Raw genomic sequence first — 27,823 nt, forward strand, 5'->3', positions numbered from 1 at the left:
AGTGCGTCCACCACGCAGACTCAGCCTCCATTTTATTGTAGAAAACCATTGCCCAAACACAAAGTTTTAACACACGCACGTACACACACACACAGGTAAGGTTCTGTTCCTTCTTCGGTTGCAGAAAATAAATACGCTCACGTGGTCCGCACGCCTGTCTAGAAGTCATTCCAGATCGCCCAGGATAATCAGTCCTTTTGGCTTCTCCTCTGCTGTTTTATGGGATTCACTTTCTAAGCACTTCGGAGGGGGAAAAAAAAAGACTGCTTGTGAGCTTAAAAATCTTATTCCAAGTGTTGTTATTATTATTATTATTATTTAGTAAACTAAAAACAACCCGGTCATAACTTATTTATATAAGAGGAGAATCAAGTCTTTTTTTTTTCTTTTATAAAAAGATTGCCTGCAAAACTCAAAAGTACCCAAGCTGACATGAAAAGCTGCTCTATGTTGGTAGGAATCCCCGGAGGGGGCGCGGGGCGGGGGAGGGGGCGGCTCCCGCCCGGCCGCCGAGGCTCGGGGCGGGCTGCGTTTCCTGCGTTTCTGGCGCGGCCCCTGCAGGTGCTGGGGCGAGGCCCGTCAGTCGTCCAGGCCAATGTTTCTGAAAAGGTAGGACATGGACTCGCCGTTGTGGATGCGGCGGATGGCTTCCGACAGGATCAGGCTGATGTCCACTGTCTTAATCTTGGGGCACTGTAGCTTCTGGATCTCGTGGGGGATCGTGTTGGTCACCACCACCTGGCAGTCAAGAGAGGGCAGCGGGCGTGAGATCCCCCCGAACATGCGAGACGCCCCCCTCCTCCCCCAAGCACCCTGAGGCCGCCTGCGCTGCTCGGCCTGGGACCTGATGACCTCACACCCACGGGGACACCCGAGCCAAAACAGAGGGGCCGAGGACACCCTCTGAAGGCAGCCGTGGCGCTGGCTGTGCGACTCTGAGCAGGCCCCGAGCCTGCTACGTGGCTCCCATGACTTGCACACTCAGTAAAGCTCCTGCTTGAAAAAGTGGCACCTGAGGCGGGCGCGTGGCACAGCAGTGGAATTGCTGCCTGGGACCCCCACCCCCACCCCGCGTTCCGACTCGGTGCCGGGGACAGCCCCTGCTCCTCTGCAACTGCCTACGGTAGCACCTGCTTCCCGTAACTAAGGGGCGGGCGCCTTACCTCATCAATGGCCGACTCCTCGATCAGCCGGGGGGCGTCGGACGACAACAAGCCGTGCGTGGCCATCACGAAGATCTTGTAGGCGCCTCTTTCCTTCAGGGTCTCTGCGGCAGCAAGAAAACTGTCAACGTCATCGATGATGTCATCCTGTCAATCACAGGTGGAGCACAGGGCACGTGAGCGCCTTTGCAAGGACCAGACACCCGGCGCACGACCGGCTCCCGGGCAGCCCTCCAGGGTTTCCCGCGGTCCCTCTGCACTGCAACTGCCACCACAGGGCTGCACACCCCACCCCTCAGCCTCCCTGGGGAGAACACTGCCTCCACCTCCACACCTGGTGGGCCAGGACAGCAGCCTCACAATGCAGGAGGCTCCAGAAATGTTTGTGGGATTTTTTTTTCTAAACATACAGAACCAGCGCTGTGATGTAGCAGGTTAAAGCCGCCACCTACAGTACCGGCATCCCATATGGGCCCTGGTTCCAGTCCCAGCTGCTCCACTTCTGATCCAGCTATGGCCTGGGAAAGCAGTAGAAGATGGCCCAAACCCTTGGGTCCCTGCACCTGCGTGGGAGATTCAGAAGAAGCTCCTGGCTCCTGGCTTGGGACTGGCGCAGCTCCAGCCAACGCAGCCAACTGGGGAGTGAACCAGTGGATGAAAGACCTCTCTCTCTCTCTCTCTCTCTCTCTGGCTGTTGTGGCTATCTGGGGAGTGAACCAGCAGATGGGAGACTTCTCTCTCTCTCTGCCTCTGCCTCTGTAACTCTGCCTTTCATATAAATAAATAAATCTTAAATGCACACACACAGAAAACCCATCAGAAGCCGCTTTCGCCCTGGGTAATGGGACCGTGGGTAGCTCCCTCTCTTCCCTCCCTCTATTTTTCCTCATTTTCCAAATTTTCTCCACTGAGCCTGAGCACGTGGGGACCATGCTTTGTGTGTATGTTCTCACAGTGGGAAAACCTACTGCTTTAATAATAAGACTCGCAGGCCAGTGTTTCCCATCCTGTAGCCCGGTTGTAAGCAGGCATGTACTTATCTTGCTTACGTATGTGAGTTCTGACTGCTCATATGTACACTGATATTACCACGGTCAAAACTGGGGCCGGGCACTGGGTACGGTGTGAAGACGCTGGGGAGGCCATCCCTGGCAAGGCCCTCCTCCCTCACGCCAAAACCCACATGTGAACGCCCACACCAGTTTTATGTGTAACACCAGAAACCTGGGAGGAACACCGACATCCACCCTCAGCCATTGAACCGCAGCATCTGCCCACACAGGCCACCACTCAGCCATAAAAAGGGATAAACCACACACACCTAAAACAGCCTGCCGGCTCTCAGGGGCTTGTGCTAGGTGACATAGCTGCACACATGGGCTCCGAGTCCAGAGGGCGGGGCCGGGGCGGGGAGGCGGTGGGCACCACACAGCCCAGAGAAGTGTCCAGGGCACCCACGTGTGTGTTCCACTCTGTTCCGCCCTGGGTTTAAGGTGTGTGGATGGGGAGTGTGTTCTCAATGAGTCATTATCAAGTTTGTACCCTCCCGTTCTCACAAAACAGTTCCCCAGGTTATGACAAGCAGTTGTGCAATGTGTAAACTGGTTGTAAAGGGATTCCAATAAGTTCATAGGAAAATGAGATTTAAAAATAAGTTTTATTTTGATGCAAAAAACATTCTGAACTTCATGCCTTTTTTTCATAATATGCCTCTTCCGTGAACTCTTTGAAGACACGTCAAATGCATGGATTTCAAATTTTTTGCACCAGGGACGGCACTGTGCATCGGTTCGAGTCCCGGCTGCTCCCCTTTGGATCCAGCTCCCTGCTAATGCACCTGGGAAAGCAGTAGAAGATGGCCCAAGTGCTTGGGCCCCTGCTCCCAGGTGGCAGATCTGGATGGAGTTCCAGGCTCCTGGCTTCAACCTGGCCCAGCTCTGGCTGTTGCAGCCATTTGGGGAGTGAAGCATTGGATGGAAGACCTCTCTCTCTCTCTCTCTCTCTCTCTCTCTGCCTTTCAAGTAAATAAAAAAATAAATATTTTTTTCAAAATTGTAAACTATAAGATTACTTCAAATTCATGGAAAATGAAATTAAAAGAGGTATTTACTTTGGTGCAGAAATTATTTTAAGAAGATTTATTTGAGGCCGGCGCCGTGGCTCACTAGGCTAATCCTCCGCCTGTGGCGCTGGCACCCCGGGTTCTAGTCCCAGTCGGGGCGCCGGATTCTGTCCCGGTTGCCCCTCTTCCAGGCCAGCTCTCTGCTGTGGCCCGGGAGTGCAGTGGAGGATGGCCCAGGTGCTTGGGCCCTGCACCCCATGGGAGACCAGGAGAAGCACCTGGCTCCTGCCATCGGATCAGCGCGGTGCAGCGGCCATTGGAGGGTGAACCAACGGCAAAGGAAGACCTTTCTATCTCTCTCTCTCACTGTCCACTCTGCCTGTCCAAAAAGAAGAAGAAGAAGAAAAAAGAAGATGTATTTGAAAGGCAGAATCATTGAGACAGCCATGCACTGCCCGGAGCCCTTCTGTATGACACAGGTGAGCAGTCAGTCAACAGAACAACAAACACCAGAATTAGCAACAGTGAGAGGTCCACTCACCACAATGATGGCGATCCTTCCGCCCACGTCACCAACCACCGTGATCGGGGGCTTCTCCTTAGGAATCAACACTGGTGGGAATAAAACACACACACCCCAAAGGTTCTCTGTGAAAGAGTACGACACAGCTTTAAGAAGGTAAGGTCTCCTGATAACCACACACACACACACACAAGCCAGGAATAGGAGGGAACGCCCTCAACCTGATTAACCCCCGACCTCCGACCCGGCTCGGATGGGGAACCTCGTTGTACACCACCCCCTCTGTGTGCAGGCCACGGGCTCTGCGCAAGAAAAAGACATGAAAGAAAGCAGCAATCGCTCTCTGTCACAACAGAAGACCTATCCTCTGTGTAGCTAGTCCCCAACCATCCGCCAACACGTGAATCCCCCAAAGCTGCAGGGCGCTGGCCTGACCGAGATGCAGGGACGTCTACACAGCAGCAACGAACGACCTGAACAGGAAACTCACACAACACTTCTGTCTACAAAAGGACAGAATACCTGGGAAAACAGGCCATGAGGTGAAGAACTCCTTTAAACCACAAAACGTGGCTGAAGGAAATTGTAAAAAAGATTCTTGGTGCTGGTGCTGTGGCATAGCAGGTAAAGCCACCGCCTGCAGAGCTGGCATCCCTTAAGGGCGCCGGTTCGAGTCCTGGCTGCTCCTCTTCCAATGCAGCTCTCTGCTATGGCCTGGGAAAGCAGCAAAGATGGCCCAAGTCCTTGGGCCCCTGCACCCACGTGGGAGACCTGGAGGACGCTCCTGGCTCCTGGCTTCAGATTAGTGCAGCTCTAGCCGTTGTGGCCATCTGGGGAGTGAACCAGAGGATGGAAGACCTCTCTCTCTGCCTCTCGTTCTCTTTCTGGGTAACTCTGACTTTCAAATAAATAAATCTTTAAAAAGAAAAAAAAAAGATTCTCACACGTTACACCCAGAACAAGCAACAGGCTGGAGAAAGTACATTTGCCTCCATCAAAACGAAAATCTTTCGTGTGCCCAGAAACACCGAAACACCGTCGCGAGAGTGAAAAGCTAAGTTCCAGAAAGGCAGGAATCTTAACTTGTCAGGGATGCAAAACACACAAAGAACTCCTCCTCCGCCTTAGTCATTAAAAAGCCGGCCAAGGGTCGGAACAGCCACTTCTCCAAAGACCTACAGCCCGCAGGCACGGGAGAGGACGCTGGTGCCGTCAGTCATCAGGAGAGCGCCAATGAAAACCTCAGCGAGAGGCGAGCGCCCACCCACGGGGATGGCGGCAGGAAGAGCACCGGAAGCCCAGGGCGGCAAGGGGGTGGGAACACCGGCTGCGGAGCGGGTGTGGACAGCACAGAGCGCTGGGAGAGCGCCTCTGCATCCCCGCGGTGGAGCTCAGATGGCCCTGACCACACACTGCGCATCACGACCAGGGCGGCCGTCCAGCCGGAGTTCTCGGACGGGTGGAGGCCGGGGCCACGGGCGGGAACTCCTCGCCAGCCTCCAGGAGATGGAGCACGCCCGCCCCGGCACTGGTTTGATTTTTGCAGGATCACGGCTGGAGAGAAATTCGCCTCGGAAAGAATCCCGCGTGGGTTTCCCTGAATCTGGGTAGAGGGCGGTCAGGGGAGGCTGGACTCGGCCTCGAGTGGATGCTGGAGCTAAGTTAGGACCGAACTGGAGGTAAAGACGGAGCTAGGGCCCGCGCTGTGGTGTAGCAGGCAAAGCCACCACCGCCTGCGAGGCGGGCATCCCATGTGGGCGCTGGTTCCCGTCCCGGCTGCTCCACTTCTGACCCAGCTCCTTGCTATGGCCTGGGAAAGGCAGTGGGAAGTGGTCCGCGTGCTTGGACCCCTGCCACCCATGTGGGAGACCCGGATGGCGCTCCTGGCCTTGGCCTGGCCCAGCCCTGGCTGTTGCAGCCGTCTTGGGGAGTCAATCAGTAGATGGAAGACCTCTCCCTTTCCCTCTAAAATTAATTAATTAAAAAAAAAAAAAAAAAAAAGACTCGGCGCCATTGGGATGGCGCGAAGGTGCTCTCAGCGTGAGACAGATGTGAATTGTGGGGGCGCGGGGAGCAGAGGGTGTGATGACCTGCGTGGTCCTGTCTCGCCAGATCCACACTGGAACTCACTGCGGGCCGTCAGAGGGGTCCCCTGGGAGGGGCTCAGTCTTGACAGGAGAGGCCTTCTACCCTTCCACCCTCTGGCGCCCAAGGGTGCGGCAAGGAGGCGCCGCCTGCACAACAGCTGTGCTGACCCAACCGAATTCACCTCAGGCCTCTCCAGGGTACCACACTAAAGACAGCGCCGCTGCGAGGAGCTCCGGGCCCAGAAGCGCTCTCTGGTGGCGCTAAACCACGCGGCAGGTGCACCCTGGGGTGCCCGGCGCATGTGCAGTGTGCACAGTCGGCTCCACAGTCCACCAGCACAGGCGCAAATGCTGCATTCGGCCAGGAAAGGGGTTAGCCAGGTTTTTAACCAACTGAAAAAGAGCCGAGTGAAAAGGGGAATGCACACTTTTTTGGTAAAAGCCCAGGGCGGAGCGGCCCGTAAGTGGGAGGAAGGGGACAGAGAGGCGCCCGCGCACTCACTGGGGATCTCCAGGCTGGGGTGGATGGCGGCCGCGCTCCGGACCATGGGCGGCGAGTGCCGGCCGTCCACCAGGTCCGACTCGGCGTCCTGCGCTTCTCCATGGATCACCGCGATTCCCAGGCGCAGCCGCTCCGCGAAGGACTGTGCCCTGGGGGGAAGCAGCACACCGTCAGGAACCCCGCCCGCGCCTGCATGTGTAGATGCACCTGCGGGTCGCAGCTTAGGCTTAGCTTAGGCTTAGCTTGACGACACATCCTGCGGCTGATTCCAGGGAGTCGGTCTCCCCAGGCAAGCTGCTGTGGGCATTCCTGTGCGGACCTCGGCGTGGGCACCTGCTTTCTCATCCCCCCGGGGGTGAGTAGCTAGGGGTGGGGCAGCCCGATCGCACGCAGGCTTCTGCATAAGTGTCATAAACGGCCGTTCTGCGTGGCGCTGCTGTGAGCACGGCGTGAGCGCTCCGGCCACTGCACGGTCACTCCCTGTGGCGCGCTGAGTCCCTCTAATACGCGTGGGTGCACTGTGGATTTCCCTAGCAACACAGGACACTGGACCCCTGTCCCTGTGCTTGTTCGCCACCCACATCTACTCTGGCATCAGGGCATATCCACTGCCGATTTTTGAAAGGGCCGATTGTGACGTTGAGGTTTGCGAATTCTTTATATATTCTGAGTAACAGTCCTTTGTATGCTTCACACGGCTTTTCTTCCCATCTGTGCCCTCCCCTTTCACTCTCTTCATGTCTCTCTTGAAGAGCATCTTTTAATGTAAAAAAAGTTACTTACGGCCGGCGCCGCGGCTCACTAGGCTAATCCTCCGCCTAGCGGCGCTGGCACACCAGATTCTAGTCCCGGTCGGGGCGCCGGTTCTGTCCCGGTTGCCCCTCTTCCAGGCCAGCTCTCTGCTGTGGCCAGGGAGTGCAGTGGAGGATGGCCCAGGTGCTTGGGCCCTGCACCCCATGGGAGACCAGGAAAAGCACCTGGCTCCTGGCTCCTGCCATCGGATCAGCGCGGTGCGCCGGCCGCAGTGCGCCGGCCGCGGCGGCCATTGGAGGGTGAACCAACGGCAAAGGAAGACCTTTCTCTCTGTCTCTCTCTCTCTCTCTCTCACTGTCCACTCTGCCTGTCAAAAAAAAAAAAAAAAAAAAAAGTTACTTACTTGAAAGGCAGAAAGGAGAGAGAGAGAGAAGGCGGGAGGGGGGGGATCTCCCATCCGCTGGTTCACTGCTGAAATGCCCACAACAGTTGGGGGTGAGCCAGGCCAACGCCCCGACCTAGGCATTCACTCTGGGGCTCCGGTGTCAATGGCCCAACCGCCTGAGCCGTCAGCTCCCGCGTCACTGGGCATGCATCAGCGGGAAGCTGATCAGGAACAGAGCTGGGACTCGAACCCAGGCACTCGTACTCCGGCAGGGAACGCAGGAGACCCATCCCACACGGCATCTTAACTGCTGCACCAACGCCTGGCTGGCATCTTGGAATTCTGAGGAAGTATGACTTATCCATCTTGTCTCTCCCGGTGGCCCGTCAGAAATCCTCACTTAACCCGAAAGCCACCGACGTTCTCCGCTGTAAGTCTGATCATTTTAGGTTGCAGATGTAGGTCTGCGATCCATCCTGATTTTCTTTGCATTATGTGTGCATTACTTTGCACTGCAACAGCCACTCACTCCAGCACTGCTGGTTAACGGCTATCCCTCTCCACTGAGCTGCCTTTGCGCCTTTACTCAAAATCGGTTTTCCAGATGAGTGTGTGTCTCTGCACTGCCTGATTTTCTGTCTCCATCCTACGACCACATTTTCCTAACTGGGTTCGGGTGATGTTGCAGCACAAACTCCGTTCCTCTGTTTCCAAGCTGTCTGGGGGCTGTTCCAGGTTCTTTGCGTTTCCGTGTGGTTTTTAGAATTCGTCTGTCCATCCCTACCGAGGGACCTGTTGACGTCGTGCCTGCGGTGGTGCAGTCCCACGGATCACGCGGAGAGCAAGGCCACCTGAACAGCACTGACGGTCCCTGCCCCTGAACACAGACATCCAGCTGGGGTCTTTAACTTCTCTTAGCAACGTTTTGTAGCTTTCAGTGCAGAGATCCTAAATATTTTCCTTGGACTTTGCCAACAGGAAATTTTACAAACAACAGAAAAAAGAAGATAAAATGAACTCCATCAAAATAAAAAAAAAAACCTTTTATGCATCAAGGGACACTACCACTAAAGTGAAGTGACCTGCGACGCTGGCATCTCTAACAGAATGCCAGTTCAAGTCCCGGCTGCTCCGCTTCGGATTGAACGCCCTGCTGATGCACCTGGGAAAGCCGCAGAGGGTGGCCCAAGTGCCTGGGGCCCTGCCACCCGTGTGGGAGACCAGAATGGAGTTCCGGGCTCCTGGCTTTGGCTTGGCCCTGCCATTGCAAGCCATTTGGGAAGTGAACCAACAGAAGGAAGATAGCTCGCTCACTCTCTCTCTCTCTCACTGCTTTTCAAGTAGATAAAATCATTTTACAAGATGTAAATGTAACTACGCTATGACCCAGCAATTCCAGTCTCAGGCACACACCCATCATCCGTGAAAGTCACACAGTGTGTGTAGCAGCACTGTTCACAACAGCCTAAAGGGATCGACACACAACACCCACCAACAGACAGATAACTGTAGAATAGACATAATGTGGAATATCACTCAGCCATGAAAAGGGCCGCTTGACCGACACAAGCTTTAACACGGGTGACCCTTGAAAATCCTGAAAGGAGCCATTTATAGGAAATACCCAGAGTGACAAATCCACAAAGAAGGCGAAGAGAGGCTGCCGGGAGCCTGGGGGGAGAGAGACAGGCAGTGACTGCTTCACGCGGATGCTTGTTGAGACAATGAAAAAGCCTGGAACGCAGAGGCAGGTGGTGTTCCTACGACACTGTGACTGCACTACAAATGCCAGCGAAAATTATATCTATCTTATGTAATTTTAACTTTCATTTGTTGAAACGCATATAAATCAGAAAAAATAAATTGCTCAACTACAAGTCACTGAGCCTTTGAACAAGTGTTTGGAAAAGCTTTCTGATGAGGCTGGGTGTTGTGCTGCGAGGGTTGAGCCATGACTTGGGACACTTGCATCCCGCATCAGAGCACTGGTTCGAGTCCCAGCTCCTCCACTTCCGATCCACTTCCCTATTAATGTACCAGGGAAGCAGCAGACAAGTCCTTGGGCCCCTGCCATCTGCATGGGAGACCCAGCTGGAGTTCCTGGCTCCTGGCTTCAGCCTGGCCCAGACCTGGCTGTTGCAGCCATTTGGGAAGTAAATCAGTGAACAGAAAATCTCTCTCTCTTTCATTTTGCTTTTTAAATAAATAAATAATTTTTTTCCCAAAAAAGCTGTTTGAAACATAGACATTTTCCCAAAATGAGTCAAGGTACCCTACAACTTAATCAAAGGACACAAGAAACCCAAGGGCACAGCTCTCTGAAAGACATGGGGGTGGGCAGTGTCCTGGCTACACCCCAGAGGCCTCCTGATTTATTTAATACATCACATGCACACACTGTTGGTCCTAATTTATAACTGCAAACAGCCATCCGACTTCTACACCCAGCAGCTCACGAGGTGCACACTCCGTGGTTCCTCCATGTTCACGGCCTGACCCCGGACCAGAGCTTTGCAGTGACCAAATAAACACAGGTCGCATGGGAATATCACCTTACAGGGCACAGAGGAGAGCGAGCCTCCCCCCTACCCATAACACACTGCCTATGGAACCCTCACAGGCAAACTCAACCCCACACCCTGCACAGCGGGCCACAGCCACCCAGGTCACGCCAGGCCACTCCCCATCACGGGACCCTGTGGAACAGATCCACGTGGGCCGGGGGGCCCCACCTACCTCTTGGCCGAGGCTGGAGACTTGGCCACGATGACAGCGTTCCTGTAATCCGGGATCTGTGACAGACAGAAGGCTGAGGGTCACTGAGTGTCTCCGAGAGGCCGTTCCAACAACCAACACCAAGAGAGACAGTCCACAGACTCAAAAGTGTCATCTCATTTACTTGCAAGTTTTTGCAACAAAAGGAGAATTCAAAGTAAAGCTTTGTTTGGGAAAATGAAGAGACGCCTGCCTCGGAAAAAAAATATTACTAGCGCATTGAGCCACACGGATCTCTTTTAAGAAAAAAGTACAGGACAAGAGCAGGGGATGAGCCAGCAGAATGGTCACCGTCATTGTCACTGTCACTGTCACTGAGGCTGAGTCCCCTCGTGAGCCCCAGGCACAGGGACCCTCATGGTACCAGGACAATCCCCAGCCAACCTGAATCCAAATTAACTGTCAAGTCCCCAGTCAGCACGGACCAAACAGAAGACAACAGATCGGTCACAGCGTGTCAAAGACACCAACTCCTTTTTTTTTTATTTATTTATTTTTTTTTTTTTTTTTTTTTTTGACAGGCAGAGTTAGACAGTGAGAGAGAGACAGAGAGGAGAAAGGTCTTCCCTCCGTTGGTTCACTCCCCAGAATGGCCTCTATGGCTGGCGCGCTGCGCCAATCCAAAGCCAGAAGCCAGGTGCTTCCTCCTGGTCTCCCATGCGGGTACAAGGCCCAAGCACTTGGGCCATCCTCCACTGTACTACCGGGCCGCAGCCGAGAGCTGGCCTGGAAGAGGAGCAACCAGGACAGAATCCAGCGCCCCGACCAGGACTAGAACCCGGAGTGCTGGTGTGGCAGGCAGAGGATTAGCCTAGTGAGCTGCAGCGCCAGCCGACACCAACTTCTTAAAGAACAATACACCCAGCGCTGTTTTTAAAGATATTAAGAGTGAAACAGAATCACCCTATGACCCAGTAGCTCTAATCCTAGGGATATACACAAGAGAAGTGAAAATACATGTCCGCCTGGAAACCTGGACATGAATGTTCCCTGCACCCAAGTGATAAACGGGCCAGCGTCACGGCACGGCTGGCTAAGCCTTCACCTATGAGCACCAATTCCAGTCCTAGCTGCTCCACTTCTGATCCAGCTCCCTACTACGCACCTGGGAAAGCAGCAGGAGATAACACAAGTGCTCGGCCCCCACCAGCCACATAGGAGCCCCGGATGGAATGCTAGGCTCCTGGCTTCGGCCTGGCCCAGACCTGGATGTTGCAGGCATTTGGGGAGTGAACCTATGGGCTGAAGATAGATCTCTCTCTCTCTCTCTCTCTCCCTCTCTCTCTCTCTCAGAACTCTGCCTTTCAAATAAATAAAATCTTTTTGCTTAAAGATTCATTTATTTATTTGAGAGACAGAGTTAGAGAGAAGGAAAGACAGAGAGAGTTCTTCTATCTGCTGATTCACTCCCCAAAAGGCTGCAACAGCTGGAACTGGGCCAATCTGAAGCCAGGATCCTGGGACTCCATCAGGGTCTCCCACATGGGTGCAGGGGCCCAAGCACTTGCGCCATCTTCCAGTGCTTTCCCAGGCCATAGCAGAGAGCAGAAGTAGAGCAGCCGGGACTCAAACCAGCATCCATATAAGATGTCAGCACCTCAGGCGGAGGTCCAATCTACTACACCACAGCGCCAGCCCCCAAATAAAATCTTAAAAAAAAAAAAAAAGCCGGTGCTGCAGCTCACTAGGCTAATCCTCCGCCTTGCGGCGCCGGCACACCACGTTCTAGTCCCAGTCGGGGCGCCGGATTCTGTCCCGGTTGCCCCTCTTCCAGGCCAGCTCTCTGTTGTGGCCAGGGAGTGCAGTGGAGGATGGCCCAAGTGCTTGGGCCCTGCACCCCATGGGAGACCAGGAGAAGCACCTGGCTCCTGCCATCGGATCAGCGCGGTGCGCCGGCCGCAGCGTGCTGGCCGCGGCGGCCATTGGAGGGTGAACCAACAGCAAAGGAAGACCTTTCTCTCTGTCTCTCTCACTGTCTACTCTGCCTGTCAAAAAATAAAAAAAAGAAGGCCGGTGCCGCGGCTCACTAGGCTAATCCTCCGCCTAGCGGCGCCGGCACACCGGGTTCGAGTCCCGGTCGGGGCGCCGGAGTCTGTCCCGGTTGCCCCTCTTCCAGGCCAGCCCTCTGCTGTGGCCAGGGAGTGCAGTGGAGGATGGCCCAGGTGCTTGGGCCCTGCACTCCATGGGAGACCAGGAGAAGCACCTGGCTCCTGCCTTCGGATCAGCGCGTTGGGCCGGCCGCAGCGCACCTGCCGCGGCGGCCATTGGAGGGTGAACCAACGGCAAAGGAAGACCTTTCTCTCTGTCTCTCTCTCACTGTCCACTCTGCCTGTCAAAAAAAAAAAATAAAAAATAAAAAAAAAATAAAATAAAAAAAAGAAAAAAAGAAAAGAAAAGAAATGATAAACAAACTCTGGTATACAATACATACAATTCCAATCAGGGACATTATGCAGACATAAAAAGGAGTTGAGTGGGGGCCAGTGCTGTGGTGCAACGGGTTAACGCCCTGGCCTGAAGCGCTGGCATCCCATCTGGGTGCCAGTTCGAGACCTGGCTGCTCCACTTCTGATCCAGCTCTCTGCTGTGGCCTGGGAAAGCAGCAGAGGATGGCCCAAGTCCTTGGGCCCCTGCACCCACATGGGAGACCTGGAAGAAGCTCCTGGCTCCTGGCTCCTGGCTTCGGATCGGCGCAGCTCCGGCCGTTGCGGCCATGTATGGAGTGAACCAGCAGATGGAAGACCTCTCTCTATCTCTACCTCTCTGTAACTCCTTCTTTCAAATAAATAAAATAAATCTTTAAAAAAAGAAAAAGGAGTTACTGATCCATGTCTCTATCTCTCTGTAACTCTGCCTTTCAAATAAATAAATAAATAAATAAACCTTTAGAAAGGAAGATGTTTCTTTTGATGCAAAACATCTTTTGAAATCCGCAGTGTTTTCAGAATATGCATTTTCCACAAACTTTCTGAGGACCCCTCCGACCCAGAGGAGCTGAAACTCCATAGAAAGGAGACGGAGGGAAAGAAGGAAGGAGACTCACACGGGCGGTTTCCTTGGGCGGGCGGAGTGGGGGAAGGACCAGCCCACGTGAGCAGACGCGTCGCGGGGGTGGGATCACGGGTGCTGACCACCCCAGACAGCTGGACAGAGCGGCAGGGAGGAGAGAGGGGCTTAGAAAGACCAGGGCCACACTGGGACCAGTGACCAGTGAGCTGCTCTTAGACCACGGCTAATCCAATCACGCTTTAATCCTATCAGGGCCGGCCCAGCGACAGGAAAAGAAGACACACGTTAATCAGAAGGTTTCCCACTCACCTCTTCCTGAATGTACTGCAGCAGGAAGGGAGAGGCTCGTAAATTATCCACAGGAATGTTGAAGAAGCCCTGGATCTCCTTCTGGTGCAGATCCATGGTGATGAGATGCGTCAGGCCTTTGAAACAGAGCAGACACAAGCACCGGGCCCTTTAAAGCAGGTGGCGCTGCGGGAAATAAGTTCCGTTCTGAAACAAAACCCTGCACTGTGACCCGGGTGCCGTGGAGAAACGGCTCTCCCAGCCCCGCCCCCCGCACCTGTCCCAGCTCGGACTGTGCTAACACGGCGAGGTCCCCGATCTTCCCACTGGTTTAAAGCCACCACACGGTGCAGGTGACGGCAGCACACAGCTGCGGTGAACGCGGCTCGGCCACAACGCAGGACGCCGTCCTGTCCCCCGTGGCAACATGGATGGGCCTGCGGGACGTCACGTTGAGTGAAATAAGCCAGATGCAGGAAGACAGCTCCTGATCTCCCTCCCACGTGGGAGTCTTTTTTTTTTTTTTAAATATGTGAACACAGAATGGTGATTACTTAACTGGGAGAGGTAGGGTGGACACACACACACACAAATAGAGAAGCTTCAAGAACAATCCCCGTCCACAGGGTGAGACGGGGTCCCTGCAGCAGCAAGGGCTTCTGCCCCTCCTAAACAACTTTAAGGGAACTGTAAGTTGTCATTTAATGCAATTTTTCTTTTTAAAAAGAGAGGTGCCAATGTGTGTGGCACGGTGGGCCAAGCCACCACTTGCAATGCCAGCTATGCCATATCTGAGTGCGGGTTGGAGTCTCGGCTGCTCTGCTTCGGACCCAGCTCCCTGCTAATGCACAGAGGATGGCCCAGGTGTCTGAGCCCCTGCCACCCACGGGGGAGATCTGGATGGAGCTCCTGGCTCCTGGTTCCAGTGTGACTCAGCCCCGGTTGTTGCGGTCACTTGGGGAGTGAACCAGCGGATGGAAGATCCCTTTTTCTCTCTCCCCTTCTTTCTCTGTCATTTGTTTTTCAAATAAGTAAAATAGAAGTAATTCATGAGCTTGATATTTAAATACTGAATATATTTGTTACATATATAATATATATATATAATATATACAATACTAATTTATTCAGTAATTCATTGAAAATGAAGATTCGGGGCTGTTTTCTCGTTACAAACTGGCTGGCTGTCTCTGCTGTGGCCAGGGAGTGCAGTGGAGGATGGCCCAAGTGCTTGGGCCCTGCACCCCATGGGAGACCAGGAGAAGCACCTGGCTCCTGCCTTTGGATCAGCGCGATGCACTGGCCGCAGCGCACTGGCCGCAGCGGCCATTGGAGGGTGAACCAATGGCAAAGGAGGACCTTTCTCTCTGTCTCTCTCTGTCACTGTCCACTCTGCCTGTCAAGAAAGAAAAAAAAAAAAAACTGGCTGTCTGTAGAAGCTGCATGCACTCTCTCTGGTCAGCGTTCTCATTTAGCCAAGACAACACTGAAACAGTCTAAGAGCGGGCAGGCATTTGGAACAGCGGTCAAGGTCCCACCAAGATCCTCGCAGCCCGCATCAGAGCATCTGGGCTTGATACCAGCTCCACTCCCGACTCCCACTCCCTGCTAATGTGCACCTGGGAGGCAGCAGTCATGCTTCAAATACTTCATCCCCCTGCCACGCACAGGGGAGACCTGGCTGTGTCCTGGCCCAGCCCTGGCCATTTGCAGGCATTTGGAGACTGAACTGGCAGATGGCAGATCTCTCTACCTTTCACACAAATTAACTAAATATATATTTATATATTATATATTATTTGAAAGGTAGAGCTACAGAGAAGGAAAGAGAGAGGTCTTCCATCCACTGGTTCACTCCTCATATGACTGCAACAGCCAGGGCTGGGTCAGACCCAAGCCAGGAGCCAGGAGCTTCCTCCAGGTCTCCCACGTAAGTGCGAAGCCCAAGCACGTGGGCCATCTTCTGCTGTCTCCCCAGGCCATTAGCAGGGAGAGGGGTCAGAAGCAGAACAGCCAGGACTCAAACCCATATGGGATGCTGGCTTCCCAGGCGGTGGCTTAACCAGCTACGACACAGTGCCAGCCCCAAGAAAGCTTTTATTTATTGATCGATTTTCTTGCTTTTTCACATTTCCAGGGTACCAGGAAGCTCGCGGGCTGCTCACCGGCTTTGCACATCATGGAGGCCAGCAGCTTGGAGACGATGGAGCCCCGCTTCCTCATCTTGCACTGCTTGCTGTAGGGGAAGTAGGGGAGCACGCCGGTGATGCTCTTGGCACAGGACGTCTTGCAGGCGTACACCATGATCAGCAGCTCCATGACGGTGGTGTTCACGTCCCTGCGGCCGCCACACAGAGAAAGCCCACGAGGGGCACAGGCGCTTGGCAACGCGTCCCCCCTCCTCCTCCTCCTCTTCGGGCGCCAGCACTGCCTCTGCAAGGTGCCGCCCACACCCCTAACCCGGGCTCCAGGCACAAGGCACAACAAAGAGATCCCTCGGTCCTTCTCCCCCTCCAGGGGGGCCTCTGGGTGCACCCCACATTCCTGCTCAGTCAACGACCCTGCTTTCTTTTGCATGGGGGCGGGGAAGAGATTTCCAAGCCCCTGCACCACATCCATCTGCTCCCAGTCATCAGTCAGACAGGAACTGTGCATGCCAAAGCTGCCCTAAAATTAACCCCTCCAGGGCCGGCGTTGCAGTGCAGCGAGTAAAGCCTCCATAAGGATGCTGGTTCCAGTCCCGGCTGCTCCACTTCCTATCCAGCTCCCTGCTAATACTGCATGCCTGGGAAAGCAGCAGAAGATAGCCCAAGTGCTTGGGCCCCTACACCCACTGCACCCATGTGGGAGACCTGGATGGGGCTCCTGGCTCCTGGCTTAGGTCTGGCCCGGCCCCCATTGTTGCGGCCCTTTGGGGAGTGAACCTGTGGGTGGAAGACATTTGTCTCTTTCTCTCTCTCCCTTTCAAATAAAATGAAAATAAATAAAACTAAAGAAGAAAAGAAAACAAACGCACAGCCAGGTCCCTAGCGCCCCTTTCCCCTCTGCGGCACAAATTGAGCGCTGCCTCTATCCACTCTAACTCACCCCATCTCAGCCCCTCCCAGACACATTCCGATGACACTCTTGTCCCGAGGACCCCGTAACTTGTCACTAAGGTCGTCAGTGGCCTCGGTGAGGCTAACTCCACCTGCTGATTCCAGGACACAGCTGCTCAGCCCTGCTGCTTCTTCCTGGGACGCCCCCTGCCCGAACATGTTCACTGGTCTTTGCATCCTGCCACCCCTCATTCCTGGGGCTTCTCACCCAACTCCAGCGCCTGGGCTCAACACCTGCCTCTGGCTCCTGACTCCAGCTTCCTGCCAACGGAAAGGCCATGGTGATGGTCAAATGGCTGGGTCCCTGCCGGAGACCCGGGCTGAGTTCCTGGCTCCCAGCTTCGGCCTGACCCAGCCCCAAATATTGTGGGCATTTGGGGAGTGAACCAGCAGATGGCGCTCTCCCTGTCTGCGTCTATCAGTAAATAAATGACCATGAATAACATAGGGAAAGAAAGGGAAGGGCTTGTAAATAAGAAAGAGGTCGCCCTTCGGAAGTGCAAATTCTAAGCCCAGCAGGGCCTCTGAGGCCTGCTCCTGCCCTGGGAATCCAGTCGGCATCTAGGCACTGATCAGAAGGAACTGCACCTGTCGGAAGTATGCGTGCTTTCAGGCTAAACTCCCTGAAGTTCTGTTCTTCTTCCCCTTCTTTGGTTATTACACACACACGCACACACACACACACAAATCTAGCACACACCAATCTTCAGACCTGCTAAACTAACACTTGATTTCTAGGCCTTATTAAAAAAATCACTGAATGAAGAACTTCCGGAAGGCGGGCTCTCCGTGCTCACCCTCCCTCGCCGGGCTTAGCCTGACTGAAAGCTGTACACAGCGTCCCTGCACGCAGATGACTCCTTGGGACCGCAGCACCCACAGGCCAGCGTCCCATCAGACTAGCCTTCTCTGTCTCCAGCTCCCTTTAAGTGGTGACGATTTTAAATGACCTGCACTGCGAGTTCAGGAATCCCGAGGAAGCAAACTTCTCTCCCCCAGCCAGATGGTCAGGGGACTCCATGGGTCCCAGCACCCCCTCCGAGTCTCCACCTACACCAGGGGGACCCGGAAGAGTCAGCAGTTGGTTAGAGTGGAGACGCACCAACCCAGAGAGCGTCATGGCTCTTCCTGGGTAGACAGCTCTCGGCCGCCTGAGCACTCGGGCCCCACATGGCCGGAGAACAGCACCTCTGTTGACAGCTACTCACTTGGACACGGTCTGGATGATGAACACATCCTTCCCTCTCACAGATTCCTGGATTTGTACTCTCGTTTCTGGCAGGAAAAGAGGAAAAAAAATAGGAAGGAAGGAAAAGGCATATGGTTCACATTTTTAAAAAGACACGAAGGATTTGCATCATTCCCCAATGCCATAAAACACAGCAACTGGACTGCCACTGCCACTCGCGCCAACAGACGACAGATGCAGTAGTAATTACACTACCGATCACCCCTATGAGGGAATGACACTTCTGACTCAAGTCAGCCTAGCGCTTCTCACCCTCACCCATCAGCAGCGTGTGCTGCAGCATTCAAAGCACTGTGTCTCTATAAGAATTTATACACTCAGGCACGGGACCAGCATCAGCTGAAGAAGTGATGGGGGCTGGCGCTGTGGCGTAGCGGGTAAAGCCGCCGCCTGTAGTGCCGGCATCCCATATGGGTGCCGGTTTGAGTCCTGGCCGCTCCACTTCTGATCTGGCTCCCAAATGTGCCTGGGAAAGCAGTGGAAGATGGCCCAAGTCCTTGGGCCCCTGCACCTGCCTGGGAGACCTGGAAGAAGCTCCTGGCTCCTGGCTTCAGATTGGCCCAGCTCTGGCTGTTGCGGCCATTTGGGGGGTGAACCATCGGATGGAAGACCTCTCTCTCTCTCTCTGGCTCTGCCTCTCTCTTTAACTGTCTTTCAAATAAATAAAATAAATCTTAAAAAGAAAGAAGAACCTTGTGAGGCCAACTGGGGACATTTGCATCTAGCCTGGTATTAGGGGACGAGGTACCGTAGCTGCGTAGGAGAAAGAGCGGACTCTCAGGAGACGCAGAGGCTGCATCGAGAGGTCTCCAGCTTCCTCTCGAATGGTTCCACACACGGATTCTCAGGGCAAGGCGCTAAGTGTTGAGCCAAGGTACAAGGCACTCTGGTACGATTCTTTCAACTCGCTTGTATGTTTGAACATTCCAAGAAAATTTGGGGGAAAAAAATAAAAAACAAAAGCGGAATGCCTGTTTACAAAAGGATGTGACAGGGTGCTAAGAAAGTGGGCTTTGGGGCCAGCGCCGTGGCTCACTTGGTTAATCCTCCACCTGCAGTGCCAGCATCCCATATGGGCACCGGGTTCTAGTCCCGGTTGCTCCTCTTCCAGTCCAGCTCTCTGCTGTGGCCTGGGAGGGCAGTGGAGGATGGCCCAAGTGCTTGGGTCCTGCACCCGCATGGCAAACCAGGAGGAAGCACCTGGCTCCTGGCTTCGGATCGGCGTAGCGCCGGCCGTTGCGGCCATTTGGGGAGTGAACCAACGGAAAAAGGAAGACCCTCAAGGAAGACCTTTTTCTTTGTCTCTCTCTCTCTCTTTCACTGTCTAACTCTATCTGTCAAAAAAGAAAAAAAAAAAAAAAAAGAAAGAAAAGAGGGCTCTAGCGGCCGGGAGATGAGGTCAATCTCGACCTGGTTTCCTGTGGGCCCTCGTGCTGAACGTCCCCTTCATCTCAGCTTTTCAAACTGGGTCTGGTACGGGAGAGGCCTCCCCATGGGAAACAGCTGGGACCGTGCTTTGGGTGTCAAGTTGTTCAGGGTCCGCAACATCTAAGACGTCATCAGCTGAGCACCCTGAATCCAAAAACCCAAAACCTGAGCTTTCTGAGCGCTGATCTGACTCCACAACTTTTGGTGTTTTTTGTTGTTGTTAACACAACTGGATTCCAGATGTTCAGTGAGGGGTGCTCCAGCTGCAACGACAGGGACCTACGCGTGTCAGTGCGTCCCACGAGACACCAAGCATTTCCCTAGCCTTCGCTCACACACTGGGGAGGGCCTCTCTCGTCCTGAGTCGTGCGCCACTGTGCCCCCGCCCCCGCGCCGAGCTCCCCCAGACCAGGCGAAGGACAGCATCCTACGTCCCTTGGAGGCGAGGCGTTCTCCAAACCACCCCCACAGTTTCTTCCATCATACGTTTTCCCTACGGAAGCCATAGTGGGTCTTCAAAAGGAGGTGGTAGCAGAGAGTTAAACGGGGAACAGCAAACCTGTGTGTGTGTGTGTGTATGTGTGTGTTTAAGATTTACGTGACAGGCTGAGACACACAGAAAGAGTAAGCGCCCATATACTGGTCCATTCCCCAAATGCCCACATCAGCCAGGGCTGGGCTGGGGCTGGAGCTCCACACGGGGTCTCCCTCCAGGGTGGCAGGGAGCTGGTGACTTAGGCCACTGTCACTGCCTCCCACGCTGGGTATGGGCAGGAAGCTGGGGTCAGGAGCTTCCAGATCCACGTGTAGAACCCAGGCATCCAATACGGGACACTGGCATCGCAACCACTAGGCCAAGCACCTGCCTGCCCCAAACTCATGTCTTCGTTATCAAAGCCGCCTGTAAGCTGTATAATATTTAAATGGACAAAACTGCAGCCAGTGTTGTAGCACAGCGGGTTAAGCAACTGCCTGTGAGCCAGCATCCCACATAGGCAACTATCTGAGTCCCAGCTGCTCCCCTTCCGATCCAGCTCCCTGCTAATGCAGCTGAGAAAGCAGTGGAAAATACGGCCCAAGTGCCTGGGGCCCTGCCACCCAGATGGAAGACCCAGATGGAGCTCCTGGCTCCTGGCTTCAACCTGGCGCGGCCTTGGCTGTTGCAGGCATTTGGGGAGAGAACCAGGGGATGCAAGATTCTCTCTCTCTGTCTATAATTCTGCCTTTTGATTAAATAAAATAAACAAATAAATGGACAAAATCCTATAGTGGAAAAGGGAAGAGATGAGTATTGAATATAACGAGCACAAACGAGGTGCCGAGAATCGCTATGCACACAAATCAGCCCATGCAATCCTCAACGCAGCCGTTCTCATGTACAACTTAGAGAGGTTAAATCACTTGCCAGGGATGAGGCGCAGGACGCGCAAGCCCCTGCAAGCTGTCCAAAGCTCCTGCTAGAGCAATTTTAAATGTCCAGCATTTCTAAAGAAATTACAACGATTAAACGACTCATGTATTTTACCATCTGGGATGCTTACAGAACGACACAGCTCAAGTAGCAAAAAGTATTTGCTAACAAGACTTCATCGAACCCACGGCAGGGGAAAAGAACCCCTGACACCAAGGCTGCGGGGACACCCGCCTTAGGTGGCGACAAGCGAGCAGCCAGTGGTGGTCCACGTTTTCAGTCTGTGGACCGGCTGGCTGGTGGACTCAGGTCATTTAGACTGCACGTGGAGCTCAAGTCCCGAGAAGTGAATGGCACCAGGAGTCATGAATCCAGCTGGTATCCATGAGACCACCCTTCAGCTGCCCGGACCACAGCAGAGGGGGACAAGCTGAGCCCAGGCGTCCCGCGCGCAAGCAGTGGCTCACCTCGGTTCGGCTCCTGGTAGACCTGCACCTTGCCCATCTCCACCCCCAGCCGCCTGGGGGAGAGAAAGAGAGAGAAGCTGAAAAGGTAACAGAACGGACCCACTGCTGTACTGCTGACAGCTGACTCCCAAATGGATAAAAGTAGAAGACACAGTTGTTCGTTTTATGAAACGTGGAGTCAGTGTTACGTGGCGTGTCAGGCCAGTGTCTGGTAGCCTGACAGCCACCCCATCCACGCCCTGCCTCGCCAGCCAACCTCCCGTGCCCGCTGCCTCCAGCCCACCTTGCTGGCTCACACCCGCGCCTCCTCCTACACACCACAGGGCCTTTGAACCTACTGTCCTCTCTGCAGTATTCCTTTCTTACTCCTCTCCCGGAATTATCTCGTGGCTTCCGCTGGCTTGCTTTCTTGTCTGGTTCCCATGCTAAAAGGCAAATCTGGCTTGCTCACAGCTAACCCCCAAAGGCTAGTACACAGTTGGGGTCTAACACTTGCCCAATAAATATCTAAAATTCCCCTGACCTATAAACTATGTCCTACCTAACACAAGCCCTCAACCAGTGTCTGCTGCGTGAATTCGGAAGGAGGTACAGCAGTTTGCAAATGGTTCACAGCTAACACAAACTGCCTAGAAAGAGCCCCCTTCAGCTCCAACAATTACTGCTAACCTGATTCTCACATTCAAGGCATCACCCGCGAACAGAGCGGAACGGGGGACACTTCTAACTCACTCGGCGATTTTCTTGGAGAGCTCCATGCACGACGCATTCGAATTCGCTGAAAACAATACCAGCCCTCCTTTGGTGATGTTCATCTTGGTGTCCAATTCAGGTGTCGCCACACAAAACATCAACCCTTCTTGGTTTTCCAATTCTCAGAGCCTGGACGGTTACAACACACACACACACACACATACAGAGAAACACACGTTAAGAGCTGCCGTGTGATACGGGATACCACGTGAACAGACAGTATGTTTTCACAGCAGGTGACTTTAGCCGAAGGAAAGTCAGTTGTCACCACAGTGGCATCTTGGATGGCTCCCAGCTCTGTGTGTGGACAAACAGAAGGTGCGCGTGGATGTGAGGGCTCGGTCCAGGGCAGCAGACATACGTTACCACACGATCGGCTTTCCAGAACCCCTGGGAATAAGTGATACAACTTACAAGAAAGGCGGAGCTGAGGACCTCGGGGTTTTACTGTGTGCTGTTGAAAGGCAATTATGGGCAACCTCCTTTTAGTCTCTGACAACAAAATTCCTCCTGGATTAACACACAGAAAAATGGCAGGGCCATTAGCAAGGACACAAACTGGTAGATCCTTCAACAAAGAATAAATTGACCCATCTGTGCCCCAGCTTTTCCTAGGAAGCCTGCTGACCGTGCGTCCTCCCCCGGTCTCCCAGACGCTCTGAGTCCAGGCCTATAACTGGCCTTGTCACCTGCAGTGTCCCCCAGCTGGACCCCAAGGTGGTCCAGCTAACAGCCCCACCCCCACCCCTGGAGAAGCAAAGTGACCGAGCACAGATGACAGACAGCAGGGCACAGATATAAAGGACTGACTCTGGCCTGGAGGACGGCAGAGCCGAGGTCCTCAGCCACACCACCCCGTGCAGGCTGTGGGGCTGGGGGCACCTTCCCAGCACGTCCACCCCACCTCCCCCGCTGCATGCTCACTGGGGATGGCTCCGGGGAGGCCAGTGCATGTTAGAAATGGGTTGGGGGCTGGCACGGTGGCATAGCAGGTAAAGCTGCTGCCTGCAGTGCCAGTATCCCATATGGGCGCCAGTTCGAATCCCAGCTACTCCACTTCCGATCCAGCTCTCTGCTATGGCCTGGGAAAGCAGTAGAAGATGGCCCAAAGCCTTGGGCCCCTGCACCCGCGTGGGAAACCCGGAAGAAACTCCAGGCTCCTGGCTTTGGATTGGCCCAACTCCGGCCATTGCGGCCATTTGGGGAGTGAACCAGCGGATGAAAGATCTTTCTGTCTCTCCCTCTGCCTCTCTAATAAATAAATAAATCTTAAAAAAAAAATTTTTTTTGAAAAAAGGAATAGAAACAGGTTGACACAGAGCTGGCTGTGTTTACTACCCTTACATTTTAACTATGCAGATAAGATGCAAACCTGAAACATGATATGAAGATCAAACTCCTCAGCCCACCCCAGGCTGCTCCCCACCCCCCCACCCCCCAGCAGCAGAGGTCCTGGTGAGTTGGGTGTGAGCATGGGGAGTTCTGGCCTACCTTCCCTGTGCATGCTCTCACACAGGCAGGCCAAGAAAAATACATCCTGAAAAGATACACAGTGTTTCCAAGGCAGTACAGTATCATCCTACAAATCCATCTAGAATTGGCTTTTAGTCAAACAGTACCATTTGACCAGGCAGACCTAGTTTGTAATACCTAACTGCTGCCTGTCTTCCAGTGCAGCTAGGCCACTTTTAGCCAGAGTGCCAGGCCCGGCCAGGCCTCCCTGTGCACACGTTCAGTGGAACCCCAAGGTCACAGTCAGCACAGCACACACAGTGCCACCATCGGGTGCAGCTGCAGCGAGCCTGCTTCCCACACAAGGCCTCTGGGGGTGCATTCCAGCTGGGACCACCCAGGATTCTAAAATGGGAAATAGAGCATGAGATGCAATTGGCCTTAAGCCTACGAATCACAAACAGAAATGCAGCCACAGTTGACCAAGGCCCTGGAGACCCAGGGGGACCACTGGTGCCCACCACAGCAAGTGGCTTTTGGAACAGGGATGAGCAAACCACGGCCCCGGGGTCAAATCAGGTCCCTCGAATGCCTGTTTTTGCAAAACACAAGCAGGCTCACTTGTTTACAAATGTCTCTGGATGAGACTCACTGAGGTCGACCAGATGGGATAAATGCAAGAAATGGGGCCAGCCTTGTGGCGCAGCGGGTTAAGCCTCCGCCCACGACCAGTGGTTCAAGTCCTGGCTACTTCTACTCTGATCCAGCTCCCTCTGCTCATGTGCCTGGGAAGGCAGTGGAGGATGGCCCAAGTGCTTGAGCCCCTGCCACCCATGTGGGAGAACGAGAAAGTGTTCCAGGCTCCTGGCTTCAGCCTGGCTCAGCCCTGTCTATTGCTGGCATTTGGGGAGTGAAACAATGAATGTTAGATCTCTCTTTCTCTCTGTCTCTCCACCTTTCAAATAAATAAATCAATCTTAGAAAATAAAAACAGCATATTTAATCAATTGCCAAGCATTGGAAGAGGCCTGAGATGTCTCCTAACTCCATCACTCAACCCATACACACTTGGGCACAGCAGGGCCAGGTGCAAGAAAGGAAACGGAAGCAGATCTAATTCCCCCGCGGTCACAAATACAGGCTTCCGGGTCAACACACAAATGCAGCTCTCTCGGTTCGCCTTGGCTGACTGCCAGGCCTCATCCACACCATCGGCAGTGGTGCAGGCGGACCCCTCGGGGCTACTGCAAAACCTCCATGAAGCACTTCACAGCCAGCTAGTGCTTTAGTGACTGACCAAGTTCAAGGACAGCTGGAGGGGTGGGGGTGGGGGGAGCATCTTCTTATGACCTTTAACCTTCAATAAGCTCCAAAGAGTTCAGCACCATCCGGGAACAAAGAGGAGCGGGAAGGCACCTTAGGGCAAGTGTCCACCTCTAACTCTGGCCACAGAAGCCCACCTGCAGGGTTCCTGCCAAGGAGCCACACCCCAGGCCCCCTTACAGCCTAGGGCCTGATGCCCAATGCCCCAAAGACACCCCCCACCCACTTAGAACCCCCACAGGTTCTCACCCCAGCCTTGAAGACAGACCCCAGTTCCTTTTCCACAAGGCAGCCCCCAACCCATCCTGGGGGCTCTCTGGGCCTCACCCTGCCCCAGGCTGACCCAGGGTGCTGAAGTTCCAGCTCTAACCACTACACCGACTGCAGGATGGCAGATTTCTAACAGGTGTGAAATCACCTACCCAAAAGGACCCCAGACTGCTGAGCCCAGGAATGGAAAAGCAGGCTCATCCGGTAAACTTCAAAGCTCAACAACTCCGCCGCAGGCTGACTGCAGCAGATCATTCTGTGTGGCCCGTGACTCCACTGGCCCGCGGCAGAACAAAGGTTCCCCACCCCCACCACCCAAAGCCTGACATTGGGCAACAATGGACTTGGCCTCAGCGACCTCCTGAACTTGCCCAGGGCCCCAGCCTACACCACTTCCCCACAAGTCTGGCTAAAAAGCTCCGCCCACAGGAATTTATGCTCTGGGCAACACATTCTTTTTCTCTTTTTTTTTTTTTTAACAGTCTAGATCAGCACCCAGCACGTGGTGGAGGCCCAACAAATGTATACTAAATAAAGTCTGACCTCACCAAGCTGCAGTAATTAACAGATGGAACCACAGTTCTTTGTAGACTAGAAGGTATCGGAAAGAATAAAAGATCATTATTTTTATTAGTGATATACCATGCTACAAGAAAATGTGCTTTTTTTTTTACTAGCAATATCAAGGAGAATTTCGAATGGCAAAATCTAGGGGCTGGCATTGTGGTACAGCGGGTAATGACACTGCTTGTGATGCCGGCATCCCATATAAGCGCCGGTTCAAGTCCCAGTTGCTCCACTTCTGATCCAACTCCCTGCTAATACGTCTGGGAAAGCAGTGGAAGATGGCCCAAGTACCTGGGACCCTGCCACCCACGTGGGAGACCGGATGGAGTTCCAGGCTCCTGACTTCAGCCTGACCCAGCCCCTGGCCATCCCAGCCATTTGGACAGTGAACCAATGGACGGAAGATCTCTCTCTGTCCCTCTCTTTGTGTAACTCCACCTTTCAAATAAATAAATCCTTTTTAAAAGGAAGGGCAAAATCTCAATCACTTCCCCACTCCTCTGTGACTGCTGAGGTCACCTCTCTTAAGGTAAACTCTCAACATTTCCCAAGAGCTCTGACCCCTTATGACGACCAATGAGGAAGGTACTAGGATGACACCCGCTTTTAGTCGCACAGGCTTGCACAGGGGGGCAGGGACTCCCAGCGGCAGGCACAGCTGTCTGAGCCCGATCTGCCGCACAGTCAGCTTCTACCAGGAGGCTGTCCACTCTGCCACAGAACAGGACCTGCCGCTGCCGCATTCCGCACGGGGTGCAAAGCCTCAGACAACCAGCCAGCTGCTGTCAACACGCCTGGTGTGGACACCTGCTATCCAGGGCCGAAGAAAGAACAGAGAACTCTGCTGCTGCATTTTCATTTCCAATTCTGGGAATGCACCGTGAGCCAGAAAAAGCGATCTGCTCAGTAGTGCGCGGTGCACGACTCGTTTTCAAGATCCGGGTAAAGATCCCATCATGAATCAAGTAATAAAGTCTCAGGATCTACACCGAATATAAAAAACACTCAACACTGTGAACAGTGCCTGCGGATGAGATTAAGTGAAAGGCACAGAACTGCCTTCCTCAAATCACAGCTGGGTGAAAGTCAGTACCAAGAGGGGCCGGCGCCGGCATCCCATATGGGTGCAGGTTCTAGTCCCAGCTGCTCCACTTCCGATCCAGCTCTCTTCCCTGGCCTGGAAAAGCAGAAGATGGCCTAAGTCCTTGGACCCCTGCACCCGCGTGGGAGACCCGGAAGAAGCTCCGGCCGTTGTGGTCATTTGGGGAGTGAACCAGCAGACGGAGGACCTCTCTCTCTGCCTCTGCCTCTCAAATAAATTTTAAAAAATGGTACCGAGAGCAAGGCAGGAAGAGATGATTTCGTGGGGCTCAGCCATGCAGGTCTTTTTTTTTTTTTTTTTTTGTAAATTTTTAAACACTAGAGATCACACTTCCTCCTCACGCCCTAAGCAGCTCCAGTCTATATTTGCATGTTCCCTGCAAAAACTAAAAACTCAAATTGTGTCCACGTTAGAAGAAAGGGGGGGGGGGAGTCTTATCAATGTAATACCTTGGGGCAAAACCTCTTGAAGCAGAATAACACCTAGCAATCCCATCAGCCTTCCGTGGGTAAGGGACATCCGGGCGGCCAGGCAAATTCAAATCAGCGGGTCAGACCAGCGATGGGAGGCGCCTGGAGCAGCTGGGTTTGGGGACTGCGGGCCCAGCTGCTCCGCTGCAGGACCGTAATGAGGGCTGCACGGAGGGGGCGGGGAGCCCCAGGGCCGCGCGCAGGCCCGGGCCTCGCCGACCCCCGCGGGGAGACCCGGGAGGGAGGAAGACGCCCCGGCTGCCCGCGCGAGGCGGGGGTCCCCGCCCCCTCCGAGGCGCCCCCACAAGCCGCCGCCCCCGGGCCGCGATCCGGCCGCCGTTCGGCACCGCGGGGCTCCCCGCTCTGTGCACCTGCGCCCCGCAACGCCGGAGCCCGCCGGTCCGCGCCGCCCCTCGCCGCTGGCTCCCGCCCGCCTACCTGGCCCTGACCCCAGCCCCGGCCCCGCCGCAGCCTCCGCTGCCGAAGGAAGAAAGCGCCGAGTCTGCAAGGCGACGTTTCTGGGAGCAAAATGGCGACCCCATGCGCAGGAACGGCGACCGAGGCGACTGCGAGGCAGGTGGGCGGGGCAGGGGCGGGGCTGGGTGGGCGGAGCGGGGCCGGGGGCGGTGCCTAGCTAGAGGGCGGGGCGTGGGTGTGGCCCGCCCGACGGAGCGGCTGGGGATGGG

At 54.3% G+C, this 27,823-nt stretch overlaps 1 protein-coding gene across 7 annotated transcripts; it reads right to left on the bottom strand.

The window, feature by feature from the left end:
* Positions 1 to 2: 2 nt before the first annotated feature.
* Positions 3 to 27,730, bottom strand: PRPSAP2 (phosphoribosyl pyrophosphate synthetase associated protein 2). 7 transcript variants are annotated; one of them, XM_089317090.1, is made up of 13 exons: positions 27,576 to 27,721; positions 27,117 to 27,281; positions 22,368 to 22,463; positions 21,933 to 22,082; positions 21,201 to 21,253; positions 17,854 to 17,920; positions 15,713 to 15,885; positions 13,569 to 13,684; positions 10,212 to 10,267; positions 6,338 to 6,486; positions 3,767 to 3,837; positions 1,164 to 1,310; positions 3 to 738 (listed from the first exon to the last, which is right to left on the bottom strand). In XM_089317090.1, exons 4-13 carry the CDS (start codon positions 22,049 to 22,051, stop codon positions 580 to 582), a joined length of 1,110 nt encoding a protein of 369 aa, XP_089173216.1. In that variant the 5' UTR covers positions 22,052 to 22,082; positions 22,368 to 22,463; positions 27,117 to 27,281; positions 27,576 to 27,721; the 3' UTR covers positions 3 to 579. The 7 variants fall into 7 exon arrangements, 5 of the variants coding, with proteins under 5 accessions (XP_089173216.1, XP_089173217.1, XP_069917678.1 ...); XM_089317091.1 differs by lacking the exon at positions 27,117 to 27,281 and adding an exon at positions 23,445 to 23,490 and having other exon boundaries at positions 27,576 to 27,710; XR_016223657.1 differs by lacking the exon at positions 27,117 to 27,281 and having other exon boundaries at positions 1,164 to 1,267; positions 27,576 to 27,730.
* Positions 27,731 to 27,823: the final 93 nt, after the last annotated feature.

The sequence above is a fragment of the Oryctolagus cuniculus genome, chromosome 17, assembly GCF_051225735.1.
Source record: "Oryctolagus cuniculus isolate XC-2025 breed Fujian yellow rabbit chromosome 17, ASM5122573v1, whole genome shotgun sequence".
Taxonomy (NCBI): Eukaryota; Metazoa; Chordata; class Mammalia; order Lagomorpha; family Leporidae; genus Oryctolagus; species Oryctolagus cuniculus.

Coding starts and splice junctions, on each gene's coding strand:
- PRPSAP2 (XM_070061577.2), bottom strand. CDS start 22,051: ATGTTTTGTGTGGCGACACCTGAATTGGACACCAAGATGAACATCACC. Junction 17,921..21,200: donor CTACCAGGAGCCGAACCGAG/GTGAGCCACTGC, acceptor TTTTCCTGCCAG/AAACGAGAGTACAAATCCAG. Junction 739..1,163: donor AGGAGTCGGCCATTGATGAG/GTAAGGCGCCCG, acceptor CTTGACTGCCAG/GTGGTGGTGACCAACACGAT.